We start from the raw sequence: 13106 nt of genomic DNA on the forward strand, positions 1-13106 counted from the left end.
AGGGTGAGGAGTCAGCGGTGGGGAGACCACATCTCAGGCTGCTCAAAAACCGAAACCAGCTAGCCATTTTTCAGGTTGAGCCAGACCAACCTGATGGCAGACTTAGCAAATAACAATATAGGACACCCAGTTAAATGTGAATTTCAGATGAACAACAAATACTTTTTTAGTATAAGTATGTCCCAAATTTGTATGGCACATACTTAAACACTTCAAAAAAACTTTTGCTCGTCTGAAACTCACATGTAATTGGGCATTCTGCATTTTAACTGGCAACCCTAGATGGCAGGGAACAGCCTCGACACGGAGTGAGGGGTGGGTATATTTTCTTGTATGCAGCTCATAAATCAATATTTAAAAAATCAGAGTTAGTAGATTGGGCATATTTTAAAAAGAGTTGCTGTACTGACTTTAACCCTCCATTTCTAAGATCTAGGATCTTGTCCTGATGAGCTGCCTAACTGGCTGGGGGTGTCTAGCCACTGTCTCTCCTGTCTGAGCCCCTTGCTCAGGGAGTTCTATCAGCCTCTCCCTTTCTGTTCCAGCAAAATCCAAGGGAGAGCACAGTCGTATTTCAGTCTGTCTTGTATATATGCCTGCATATTTGGAAGTCTACCTGCTAGAAAGCTGACTTAGATTTTATTCCTGTTGGTGCATGACAGCCCCCAGAACCTCCCTGCCCTGCTGGGTCTGTGGAGTGGGAGAGGCAGGAAATGGGAGATCCTCAGGTATTCCCTGGTATCCTCTAAGTCTCTCTGTGCCCGTTGGGGTAATGATCAGTATGATGCTAAGAAAGGGAAGGGGAACTATGTTTTAGAGCAAAACACTGTGCTAGGTACCCTACAGAAATTATAGGATCTTCATTACAACTCTATTTGGTAGGTGTGGTTATTATCCCCAATTTGCAGATGAGGAAACTGAGGCTCAGAAAGGTTAAATAACCTACCGCCCTAGCTCATATGGGTGGTAAATGACAAAGCCTGATTCAAACCTGGTTCTCTCTGACCCTAAAGGGTTTCCTGTGACACCAGCTCTCCTAGGGAGTTTGCCTGGAGATGTCTTGGCTCTAGGTGTCAAGGCAAGTCTAGGTCTCAGGCAGACATAGGTTCAAGTCCCACCTCTGCTACTAATCAACAGTGAACAGATGACAGAACTGACCAACGGAAACCTGGTCAGAGGCAGGAGCAGGGTGGTGACGGGTCTGGGGACATTTAGGTAAGAGAGGGGAAAATCTGGAAATAGAAGAGTTGTCTCCAAAAATACTCAGTGGGTTGTCATGTGCACAGTGAAATTGGTTATGGTGGTCAGGCACTGCTTCTGTGTTCATTATTTAATTAAATCCTCATAAACTTCCATCTCCCTTGTACAGGGGACAGCCAAGATACAGGTTAAATCACAAAGCTTGCAAATGGAAGAGAGAATTCGAACCCAGGTCTAACTTTTGCCACAACAGGCTGCCTCTTGATGCTGATGGAAAGTTCACAGCTTGGTCTTAAGTCCCGATCCCTGGCTATTGAGGGCTGTGTGACCTTGGACAAGTCACTTATTCTCCTGGGCCTGTTTCCTCCTATGTAGAATGGGAATAATAATGCTGGCTCCCAGACAATGGATTTGAAAATAGCGCATCACAAGGCACAGAACACGCACCCAGTTATGGTTATGTAACTAGCCACCACCCCTCTGGAGAGTTAATTCACTGGAACGGGGCCATCCACTAGGCTGGGAAGTTTCTGAGGTGCCCCTTTGGGCTGGAAAAGGAGGGTCACAAATGGGAGGATGGATTGCCTTATCCTGCAGTGATCATGTAACTGAGAATGGAGGCTGATCCTAGTTTTTCCTAGTTTTTCCCTGGCTGGGCCAACTCATCTTAAGAACTGAGGTTTGAGGTATTTTTGTGTGTGTTCCTTCTCAAAGGGGGGTTTCCCAAAGTGTAGCCCAAGAACCACCTTCTTCGGAGCCACCGGGGGTGCTGTTTTAAAGTATAGATGCCCGGGCCCCAGTTCAGACCTCCTGAGTCAGAATCACAGGTGCAGGGTCCAGGCATCTGCATTTCTAACAAATGCCCCACGTGATTCTGATGCACTCAAAAGTTTGAGATCCACTGTTCTGAGACAATAACACAACAGTTTCTCCATACCACTGCAGCCCTGACTTCCTCTCCTAGGAAGGAGGTTGCCTGGAGAGGCCAGGACAGAAGAAGCGGGGTCCTTCATTTTCCGAGCACTCCGAGTCTTCCAGAGGCAGCATGTCAGAGGGGGTGAGTACCCCTGTGCCCTGGGGCTCCCCTCCATCCACCTTCCCTCCTTCCCTTTCTCCCTTCCTGTTTCTCTGTCATCTGGTCTGCTCAGGGTTATGGGCATTCACCCCTACAACCTCTCTGCGGTCCCTGACCCCACCCAAAGGGAGGAAGCTCAACGGTGACCTTGGGCAAAAGCACTAGTTTAGGGTCTGAGCAGACCCATTTGACTGGCTTGCTCAGGTTGCTGGGGGTCTCTTCCTGTCTTTTCCTGACTTCTCTCTGCCCAGGCGGGCACATTCCGCATGGTCCCTGAAGAGGAACAAGAGCTCCGTGCCCAACTGGAGCGGCTTACAACCAAAGACCACGGACCTGTCTTTGGCCAGTGCAGCCAGCTGCCCCGCCACACCTTGCAGAAGGTGAGGTGGCCCCGGGGTGTGCAGAGGGACAGGGTAGAGAGGCAACAAGGGGGAATGTTGATAGCATCCTCTCTCCTGTAGAAAAGGTCCAGCACCAGCTCTCCAGGTCATTCTGGACCTAAAGGACTGGCTTGTTCTAGGGGCTATTCTGAAGGTCAGGGCCATGGCAGCAGTTGGAGTGACCAGATGTCCAGGCCAGCCTATTCCAAGACTATGGCACCAACAGTGTTCCTTGAAACCAATGCCGAAACCTAGGGCTTCTGGACCAGGGATCATCCTAGACTCAGATGTGAGGAACATTGGTTTGCAATGGTCTTGGAGAACAGGGATCCACCTGCTGCCCCCATTGGATAGGAAAAGGCCTGAGTTCTAATACCAGACCGACTTCCAACTTGCTGTGTGACCTTGAGCAAACTTCTTTCCCTCTTTGGGTCTTGCTTTCTGTACCTGTGAAAGAAAGTTGTTGAACCAGTTCAGAGTTTATCAGACTGTGCTCTGTGGAAGGTGGCAGAGCTGTCTTGGGGTTGAGCTGGACCCGGGCTCCTGCCTTCCATCTCTGCTCCCTGGGCGTCTCAAGGGAAAGGTGCTCTGAGCTCCCCCAGACCTGCCTTTCCCCCTCATGCCATACAAGGAAAGAGCTGCCCCTGGCATGCTGAGGAGTTCTCCAGGCTCAGCCAAGGGGAGGAATAGGAGGCAGAGGACAGGCTGCCATCTGCCTGGTATCTTTGATTTTGGAAAGATCAGAAATGAGCCTGGGAGGCAGCAGAGTGAAGCGATTAAAAGTCCAACCTGAGTAAGAGTTTCAGCTTCACCCCTTTTTATCTGGGTGACCTTGGTCAAGAATACCTTGACCTCTATCAGCCTCAGTCTGCTCACCCTGAGAAATGGGGATAAGATGACAACCTTCCTGTGACGGATTGTGGCAAAGATTTAAAAACATAATGTATCTAAAGGACTTAGCAGTGTGCTAAGTCAGGGCTCCAGTAGGCTGTTGTGATTAGAAACGTTTAGCTCTCTGGCTGTCTCCTCAAACAAACCCAGGGTGAAAGTTTGACTTAATTTTCTCCAAATGTAATTGGCAGTCTGAGGTGCTGCCAGTGCAGAAGCTGCCCCTGTGGGCAGAGCAGCCATGGCCCCAGCTGCCGTGCCCTCTGCCCCTCAGCCGGTCTGGCACCTGGAGGAGCCGCCCGCACCCGCGCCTACCTGACTTCGTGCCTGCACCCCACCCCTGTTCCAGGCCAAGGATGAGCTGAATGAGAGGGAGGAGACCCGGGAGGAGGCGGTGCGGGAGCTGCAGGAGCTGGTGCAGGGGGAGGCAGCCTCGGGTCAGGAGCTGGCCGTGGCCGTGGCGGAGAGGGTGCAGGGAAAGGACAGCGCCTTCTTCCTGCGCTTCATCCGCGCGCGCAAATTCCACGTGGGCCGAGCCTACGAGCTGCTCAGAGGTGAGGCCTGCGCCGGATGGGTGGCCCTGGGAAGGCTACGGGGGGTGGGGAGTGAGGGGGGAAGGTCACGAGGAGGGCGTTGACCCTCACCCGGGCACTGAGACCGACTCCTTCACTTCCCTCCCATTCCCTGTGCCATACAAGTCACTCTCTCTGAGCCTCCTTTTCCTTCCCTGTAAAATGGGTGTGTGAACTACATAGCCTTCAAGATCCCTTTCAGCTCTGACAGTGAATGGATGAGTCTGGCAGGACCAGATTCCTAGAGGTCTGGCCCCGCCTCTCCACTCTCCTGAGTCTCAATGAGCAGAACTGAGTCACCCAAATTGGGGTAGTTTCCTCTCTCACCCCTGCTCTCCCCTTCCCCACCTGCCCAGCCTAGGTTTTGGCTCTGGAGCACTGCAGGGAAGGTGGGTATGAGCTTGACTCCCCTCAGGTACCCAAACCTCAAGCATAGTAGAATTGAAGATGGTGCCAGCCCTGGGGGTGAGTCCCAAGGACAGAACCAACCTGGCCGTGCCCACGGGATGAAGACCAGTGTCTTAAGGAAATCAAGTCCTTGGTGCTGGTGGAGGGAAGGGGTGTCTGAGCAGCCCCTATGCAGGCTGATGATTCTCCTTACTTCTTCCTTCCTTCCGCAAATGGTAATTCTCTGCTTTGCTTTGCCAACCGCTGTTTTAGGCCAAAGGATGTGGCAGAGAACAAAGCAGACAAGAACTGCCGGCCCTCGTGGGTCTTATAGTCTAATGGTGGAAATAATAAACCAGACAAATAAAATAAAAATATACAGAGAAAAATAAAGAAGGTGGATATAAAGGACTGAGGGGTTGAAGTTTCAGGTAAAGAGGCTAGGAAGGCTCCAGTGCAAAGAGAACTCTTAAAGTAAAACTCGAAGGAAATGAGATGCCTGGGGAAAGAGCAGTAGAGCAGAGGGTACAGCAAAGACGAAGGCTAGGTGGTGGGAACGGGCCTGGTGTGTTGGAGGAGCAGCGAGGAGGTCAGTGGCTTTCCCTTGGCAAATGCCTCCCCAAACCTTCTCTGGGCCTGGTCCCTCCGGGGTTTGGTGGAAGAGACAATCGCAGATAGGCGGGGACCTGTTCAGGATGGGTCAGGGTGGGGTTAGTGGGTGGTGGGAGTGCCGCTGGAGTCAGAGAGGGCCTCTGTGTCCTGCTTTGGGTTTTATCTGGGGGTCATTTCCCCACTCAGCTAACCCTGTGCCCAACTGAGAAACCTGTGCCTCTACCGTTGGGAAAGAGAAAAATACCAAATAGTAATTGTCCTTAGATTTAGGATTCCATCTTGTGTTTTTACAGTTTACTCATGGCGTCTGTACCTGGAATCTTGTTTGATTACCACAGCAATTTGGTGAGATAGGCCAATATTATCGTCTTATTTTTTGGAGAGGTAATATGGGGCACAGAAAGGTTGAGTATCCTGCTGGGTTACACATAGCATGTAGGTGGAGGAGCCAGGCAGGAGCCTGGGTCTCTGGATGCCCACCATGTGCCACCCCAGGATGGGCTGGCTCCCTGAGGGGCCTCTTCTGCTCCCCCTCTGCCAGGCTATGTGAACTTCCGGCTGCAGTACCCAGAGCTCTTTGACAGCCTGTCCCTGGAGGCTGTCCGCTGCACTGTCGAGGCTGGCTACCCTGGTGTCCTCTCCAGTCGGGACAAGTATGGCCGAGTGGTCATGCTCTTCAATATTGAGAACTGGGACTCTGAAGAAATCACCTTTGATGAGGTCAGTGGGGATTCGCCTGGCTCCCTCCCATCCCCTGGGCTGGGCTCCCTCCTCCAAACCTGGCCTCTATTGGACCCTCATTCCTGGCTCCCCAGGAGGCGAGGTTTGTGGGGGAATGGCCAGTAGCTCATGGCACCAGGCCCTTTCCCGGCAGGAGGAGAAATCCTAGGATGTGCCATGGCAGCTGGAAAACCCAGCAGCTTTGAAGGCAGGGCCCACTGGCTAGTACATTGCCAGCCCCTGGTACCCCTGCCAAGTGGGAGTGACAGCTGTGGGCCATAAGCTGGGATCAGCCCTGCCAAATGCTGAAAGCTGAGAGAGACACAGACCATATATATATATATATATATATATATATATATATATATATATATATATATATGTGTGTGTGATTTCACTTGTCAGGCCTTTAAGAGAGCTGTCCTAGCGGGGGAACTAGGGTTTATCTTGGGAGAACTTTGGCATGTGCCACCAGGCCTTAAAAAAAAAGTACAAACTCATTTTAGAAAATGCTGCCTAGTAGTCGCAACACCATTTATTTAGAAGTCCATCGTTTTCCCCAGTGGCTTGAGATGCCATCTTTATCATATTCTGCATCTTCATATGTGTTTGGATCTATTTCTGGACTTTCTATTCTGTGCCATTGGTCTGTCTTTTCATGCTTCAATATCACACTGTTTTAATTATAGAGATGGTATAGAATGTTTAATATCTGTTGGGATTAGTTCTGTCCTTAATGCTCCTCTTTTTCAGGGCTTTTCTAGCTATTCTTACATGTTTACCTTTCCTTATGAACTTTAGAATTAATTTATTAAGCTCTAGGAGAAATGTCAGGAGATTTTTATTGGTATAACATTAATGTAAATAACAAACTTGGGGAGAATCAGCATCTTTATGAATGCAAAATCCATGGCCAGTGGTACTATCCACAAAAAAGGGATGCCTTCCCTTTTACATTTTGAGCTTCCAGGAGTGTTTTATAGTTTTCAAACCTTATGCATGTTTGTCAATAAGTTTGTCTTAAGTATTTATTTTATTGTTGCTATAGGTGGGACTTTCTCTGCCATTATATCTCCTACTTGGTTATTTTTTGTATCTATGAAGATTATTGGTTTTGTATGTTAATTTCATATCCTGGTATTTTTACTGAATTCTTCTGTTATTTATGTTACTCATATAAATGACTCTCTCAGATTTTCTAAGAATACTGTCATATTATCTGTAAATGGGGGACATTTTTTCTTTTCCTCTTCTAGTTCTTATACCCTTGATTTAAAAAAAAAAAAAAACAACTTGGATGCACGGGCCACTACTTCCAACACAGAGTTGAAGAGTGGTGGGGAAAGTGAACATGCTTATCTTGTTCCTGATCGTATTAGGGATGCCTGTAGTGTTTGCTACTGAATAAGATACTGGCTTTAGGACTGAGGCATACATACGTATGGTAAGGAAGAGACTTACAAATATTTTTTCTTGTTACATAAGTGATATCTACTCATTTTAGAAAATACCAAAAAAATCACAAATTTAAAATCATCCACAATTCTACCATCCAGAGATTTCTACCACTGACATCCTTCCAGCCTATTTTTTCTAGAAACCTAGAAACATATGTGAACGCATATGCACACAGACATACATATTTTTTCTTATAAAAATGAGATTGTATGCTACAATAATACACCATGAATGGATATCTTTCTATATCATTAGTCTTATATATCACCGTTCTAGAATACTCCATGGCATGAATACACCATAATTTCACCAGTCCCTTATTGCTGGACATTTAGGTTGTTCCACTATCATAGGGGTACAAGGATAAACACTCTGGCATCTAACCGTGGATATGACATTGAAGATTATTTTCTTGGCATACATTCACAGAGGTGGACTGTCCCAGCTCAAAGCCTGTGACAAATTACCTCTGGGAAGGGGTATACCAGTTAGCTCTCCCGTTAGGACCTTGAGTCTTAACTGTCTTTGTGGGTTGGATCTTACAGCCCGTTCACGTTGTGCCCAAGATCTTGCAGGCATACTGTTTCATCCTGGAGAAGCTACTGGAGAATGAGGAAACTCAAATTAATGGCTTTTGCATCATTGAGAACTTCAAGGGCTTTACCATGCAGCAAGCTGCTGGACTTCGGGCTTCAGATCTCAGGAAGATGGTGGACATGCTCCAGGTGAGGCCACAGAACCCTGTCCTGCAGGAGCCTCTCACGGGTGGGAAGGCTGGGAGGCTGGGCCGGGTTTCCCGGTTTAATGATGCTAGCAGGGACCTGAGAAGACAGCTGCCTAGTGCCCAAAAGAGCAATGACAATCACAGCCCCAGCCACAAACACTTCGTGGTGATCAACAGTTTGCCACGTGTTCACATTCATTAATTTATTAACTTCTTAAAAGCATTCTCTCTCTGCTTCCCTGCTTCGCTTTACAAACCTGGAAATCTAGGCTCAGAGATTTGAGTGACTTCTCAAGGTCACACAGCTATCAAGTGGCAGAGGCGGGACTTGAACCTACACCTTCTGACCTAGAATCCCATTCTCTGTCCACATATGTCATGCTGCCTCCCTCTGGATGTGAATTTCTCCTGAGAAAGAGATGTCATTAATGCTCCTGACAACTTACTCCTATATACTCATGTGTCAGAAGTCCTTTCTTAGACCTAATCTAATCTTAAATCTGCTTTGCCTTGGAAAGGAGAGATGGGAGGTGGGAGTCATGGGAGGGGACAAAGGACAATGAGGCATGACAATAGTGTACCTCTGGTCTATAATAGTTTGCAGTCCGCTCAGAAGGCAAGTGGATTTGAAAAACCTTGGTCACCTAAAAACCAAGCAAGGCTACCATTTCATTTCCTTATTCCACCTAATTACAAGGTTTTGTGCATCTGCAGGATGAGTGTTGGGTTGTGTGGCCTCTGGGGCATCCTTCCTTCAGTTTGGAGCTGCAGTGAAGCCAGGGCTCCCCAGCTGCTGGCCTGGGGATGGAACCTTCAGTGGGCTATCCTCTGGGGCAACCGACTGATGACAACTCTGTCCTCTTGTCATGGGGAGAGGCAGTGGGAGAGTGAGTGGGAACCTCTGAGGTCATGGGGCATGTGGTGGGGTGCTGTCTGTCCCTGCAGGATTCCTTCCCAGCCCGGTTCAAAGCCATCCACTTCATCCACCAGCCGTGGTACTTCACCACAACCTACAACGTGGTCAAGCCCTTCTTGAAGAGCAAATTGCTCCAGAGGGTGAGTGCGTGGCCACGCAGGGAAGGTGCCCGGTGATTGTCTGGTGTGTGAGTGAGTGAAGGGGGTTGTAGCAGGAAAGGGTTCAGGAGACAAGAGGGATGAAGGTGGAGGAGGAGGGCACCCCGCCTGAGCCCTCCTCAGGCTCTGTACCAAGGTTCCGAACCAAGTGGATCCCACAGACAGCACAACAAGGAGGACTTTTGAGAAGGCCATCACCAGGCAGAGATGGCATGTGTGCCTTTGTCCTGTCCCTCTTCTCCTCCCAGCCCTCATCCTAAGGGAACCCCCTTGCTCAGCTCTATCTCCTCCGCTTCCCTGCAGGTCTTTGTCCATGGAGAAGACCTCTCCAGCTTCTACCAGGAGTTCAACGAGGACATCCTGCCCTCCGACTTTGGGGGCACACTGCCCAAGTATGACGGCAAAGTCGTTGCTGAACAGCTCTTTGGTCCCCGAGTCCAAGCTGAGAACACAGCCTTCTGAGAACATCCCCTGCCATCTGATCTGTAGTTAGTGTCCCTGGGCCTCTCCTCAGCTGCCCTGGACCCAGAAGGCTGGGAAAAGGGCTGCCTGGGATGATTGTGGTTCCTCTGAACCTTCCTAAGCTTGGGTGAGCTCAGGTGTCACCCTCCTCCCAAGCTGGGGGGCAATAAAAAAGCAGGGGAATTCCCTTGAGCAAGAAGAAGTGAGGGCAGTTATATTCCTACTGCCTCTGAAGCTTTAGGATGGAGACTTGTGTGGGGTTGAGTGTCAAAGACTCTAATCAAGCTTCTCAGTGATTTTCTTTGTAATAGTTTTACTATTTAGGGTCTGTGAAAATAGGCAAGGAGGCTGGTTTAAAGGTCTCTCCCACCCCTAAAAATATAAAAAAGAAGATAAGAGAGGGGGAATATAAGTGAAAATGATCTGGCAAGTATAGTGATCTTGGTGGCTGGTAGGCAGGTGAAACGCTTTCCACGTGTAATTCCAGGGTGGAAGCAGCCTTGAAGTAGCTCCATTTTGGGGTGGTCTGGGCCCCTCAGTCAGGTGCAGTCTGATGTATGCAGTGGTGGTCAGGAGCTTGGACTTCCTTCAAGGGTAGCAGTTGTGTCCCCCTCCTGTCTGTGGGGTCTCTCCACCAAAGCTCTCTCCTCCAGACCCCTTGCCTCAACGGATGGTTTTACTTAGATTTACAGATGGTATCCTCTCTGAGCACTCTCCCAGTCCTCAAGTTATACAATGAAAGCTCTTCTTTGTCTTCAGTCTCAGACACCTTATAGAAATGAACTTCTACTTTCAAGCTCTGCATATTTAGACAAATATAAATGCTTTCCTTTCTGTGCAGTTGGCTTTCCTCAAGTGTCTGGTGACTTTTGAGTGTGTGCTGGGCATGCTGCTCTGTCTTGGGGAAGGCCTGGCTTCTTCTGGGCATGGGGCTCATAGGCACTGACAGATTCTTTTCCCAAGATCCTACACTGACTTTCCCAGTGGAGGCAGACACTTGTTCCTGTTGTCTGGCTCATGGTGGTGGGTGAGGGTCACCTGGCCTGGCTGCCTCCACGAGGTACCCTGATAATCATCCCAAGACTTCTCTGCTCTTGCCTCCTTCTGGGCATGAAGCACCCTTGGTGCTGTACCCACCTTTTGGGGCAGGACCTTCAGCTGTTTCCTGGGCTGTGGGTTCAATCCAATGCAGTCTGTTTTCACGCCTTTAGGAATTTCTCTGAACCACTGAATTCTCTTTCTCGTTTTCCAGTGTGGCTATGTACATGTACATATATATGTGACTGTACATATATATGCATTTACTTCTTATATCTTTTCTTTCAGTTCTAGGGTTTGCAGTGTATGCTCATCAGCCAAGTAATTTCCTTCTCTATGACGTTCACAGTCAACAATCTATGTTCGTAAATGATATACATACGACTCCAGAGCTGGAGGAGGAATCATAGCAAATTATTGTGGGTGGCTGACCAGTGAGGATTTCTCCCAAACCCTTCTTTAAACCCTTTGAAACTTTTCCAAATCAAACCTTACATGGAACTCTAGTATTAAGCCTAAAAAGAGTGGAGGTGATATGGTTGAAGGGGGCTCAGCAGCCTCACCCCGAGAGATCTCCTAGAACATCTGGAGCTAAGAAGGTATTTCAAGTGTGAGGGCACAAACATGCCGCTGAGGGGGCAAGTGATAAGAGAATGGGGACTTGCGTTTGCCAAGATAGAGGGCATTGGTGAGTCGACAGTACAGGTGTTGGTGGAGTAGGAGCAGGGATGAGGCTGAGTTTAAAAAATTAAAGTAGCGAGCATTTTTTAAACTTTCAAGATACACTTATAATTGTTTTGTAAAAGAGTTGTGTCCCAAATTTGAGGGAAACAGTGGCTGATTCCTCTTGGATGACTCCCATCTTTCCCCTGGCCCCTAATTGCCAGGAGCCCTCCTAGTCCCACCCTCTGATTTGTGGGAGCTCTAATTTATAAATGAGATCAGGATATGGAAAAAACTGCAGGCAGAGGCTCTTGGAGCAGCTTTGTCTTACTCAAATCCAAACGGATGCTGGTGTCCCTCCTAAAGTCAGCAGGGCTAGGGCCTTAGCTTAGGGAGGGTTTGACGTAAAAGCCCAGGGGCTTTCTGAGGAAGAAGCTAGAGGGTTGGGACCCAGCGAGTCGGTTCTGACCGTGGGCTGCCACCACCCCCTGCTGGCCGTGCCGTGGTACTGCCCCTCCATGCCCAGGGACAGACTAGCCAGGGGCAGGCCGAGCCAGACCTTGCCAGGAAGGTGGTACTGCCACCTTTGGGAACAGGTGCCTGAAGACCACAAATGTTAATGTTAAAATCTGATGTGCTCAGTCTCACAGAATCCGAGCTGCCTACATATGCTGTATTCCTACAAGTGGCCACAACCCCCGCATTAATGAGAGAGGAAGAGGGACAGTAAAATACTCTTGAAAGCCAGCAAATATGGGAAGGGGGACCACTTGCTGCTCAGAACACCTTCCTTTCTGGAGACATCTGGGATGAGGCAGGGGTTCTGCATGTGAAAGTAATTTGAGCATAGCAAAGGTTGGGAAGTCACAGTGATGCGTCATGTGGCCCTTTGGGGAAATACTATCTGTTAGCAGATGGAAGCATTTGTTAAGGTGTGGATGGAGGTCTCAGTAGGGAAATGGGCCATCAGCCGCAGAGAGCCTTTGAGCAAGACTGGTCACTGCTTAGAGCCTTGAGTTTATGTAAGGGACGCTGTAGGAGGCCAATGCTCCCTGGTATCCTGGCAAAGTCTTCCTGGAAGAGGGATGCCCAGGTCTTAAGTCAACCAGGAAAAGAGCTGAAGAGTCACCTTCAGGGTGAACTGGACCACCTTTCATCCCACTTTCAATGGTGGGCGTGGCTCTGGTGTTGAGGAAGCTTAGCAGTGCAGGGTCTGGAAGCTCACAGGATACCAGAGAGACTTACTACTCAAAGTGTGGTCCCAGGAGGGCACTGCTCAACATAACACTTTGAAAAACATTATTTTATTTGATTCTCTCAATATCTAGAGACAGGCATTCTTATTAAAATTATTCTCATCTTAGGGGTTAAAAAAAAAAAAGAAAAAGGAAAACCCAGGGTCCAATACTGATCAGGGTCACAGAGCTAGGAAGTGGCCTGGATGGGACCCTAACCCAGCAACTCTGGCTCCAAATCCCTTGGCTCTGTTACTACCAATGCTTTGTCTCAAATGTTTATTTCTGGGGATAGAGGAAATGTAGGTAGAGGTGGGGAAGAGGAACCATGGAATTAGAGCTTCATTTATTCCAGGTCAATTTCACCAACATCATCAGATAAAGGAGGAAATAACTTTAAGGGGAAACCAAACGGTCTTCAGTAGAGATGCTGGGGTAATTCCAAATGGGGTAGACAGCACGAATCAAATATAAGTCCTGAGTGCACATAGCCACAGAGAGAGAGAGAGGTTTAACTTTTCTTTGGGGAGAGATTGAGCAGTTCAAGGCTAAACCACCGGTAAGGTCATCCCAACCACTCAGCTACATGTGACCCTCTCTAAGGGGGGATACACCAAG

The 13106-nt window shown here is 48.6% G+C and overlaps 1 protein-coding gene across 1 annotated transcript; it reads left to right on the top strand.

The window, feature by feature from the left end:
- The first annotated feature begins 2224 nt into the window (after window positions 1–2224).
- Window positions 2225–10337, top strand: RLBP1 (retinaldehyde binding protein 1). Its single transcript, XM_060003630.1, has 7 exons — window positions 2225–2257; window positions 2527–2655; window positions 3893–4097; window positions 5656–5834; window positions 7859–8017; window positions 8962–9072; window positions 9394–10337. The coding sequence occupies exons 1-7, from the start codon at window positions 2246–2248 to the stop codon at window positions 9550–9552; spliced, it is 954 nt and encodes a 317-aa protein (XP_059859613.1). The 5' UTR covers window positions 2225–2245; the 3' UTR covers window positions 9553–10337.
- Window positions 10338–13106: the final 2769 nt, after the last annotated feature.

The sequence above is a fragment of the Delphinus delphis genome, chromosome 2 (assembly GCF_949987515.2).
Source record: "Delphinus delphis chromosome 2, mDelDel1.2, whole genome shotgun sequence".
Lineage (NCBI taxonomy): Eukaryota > Metazoa > Chordata > Mammalia > Artiodactyla > Delphinidae > Delphinus > Delphinus delphis.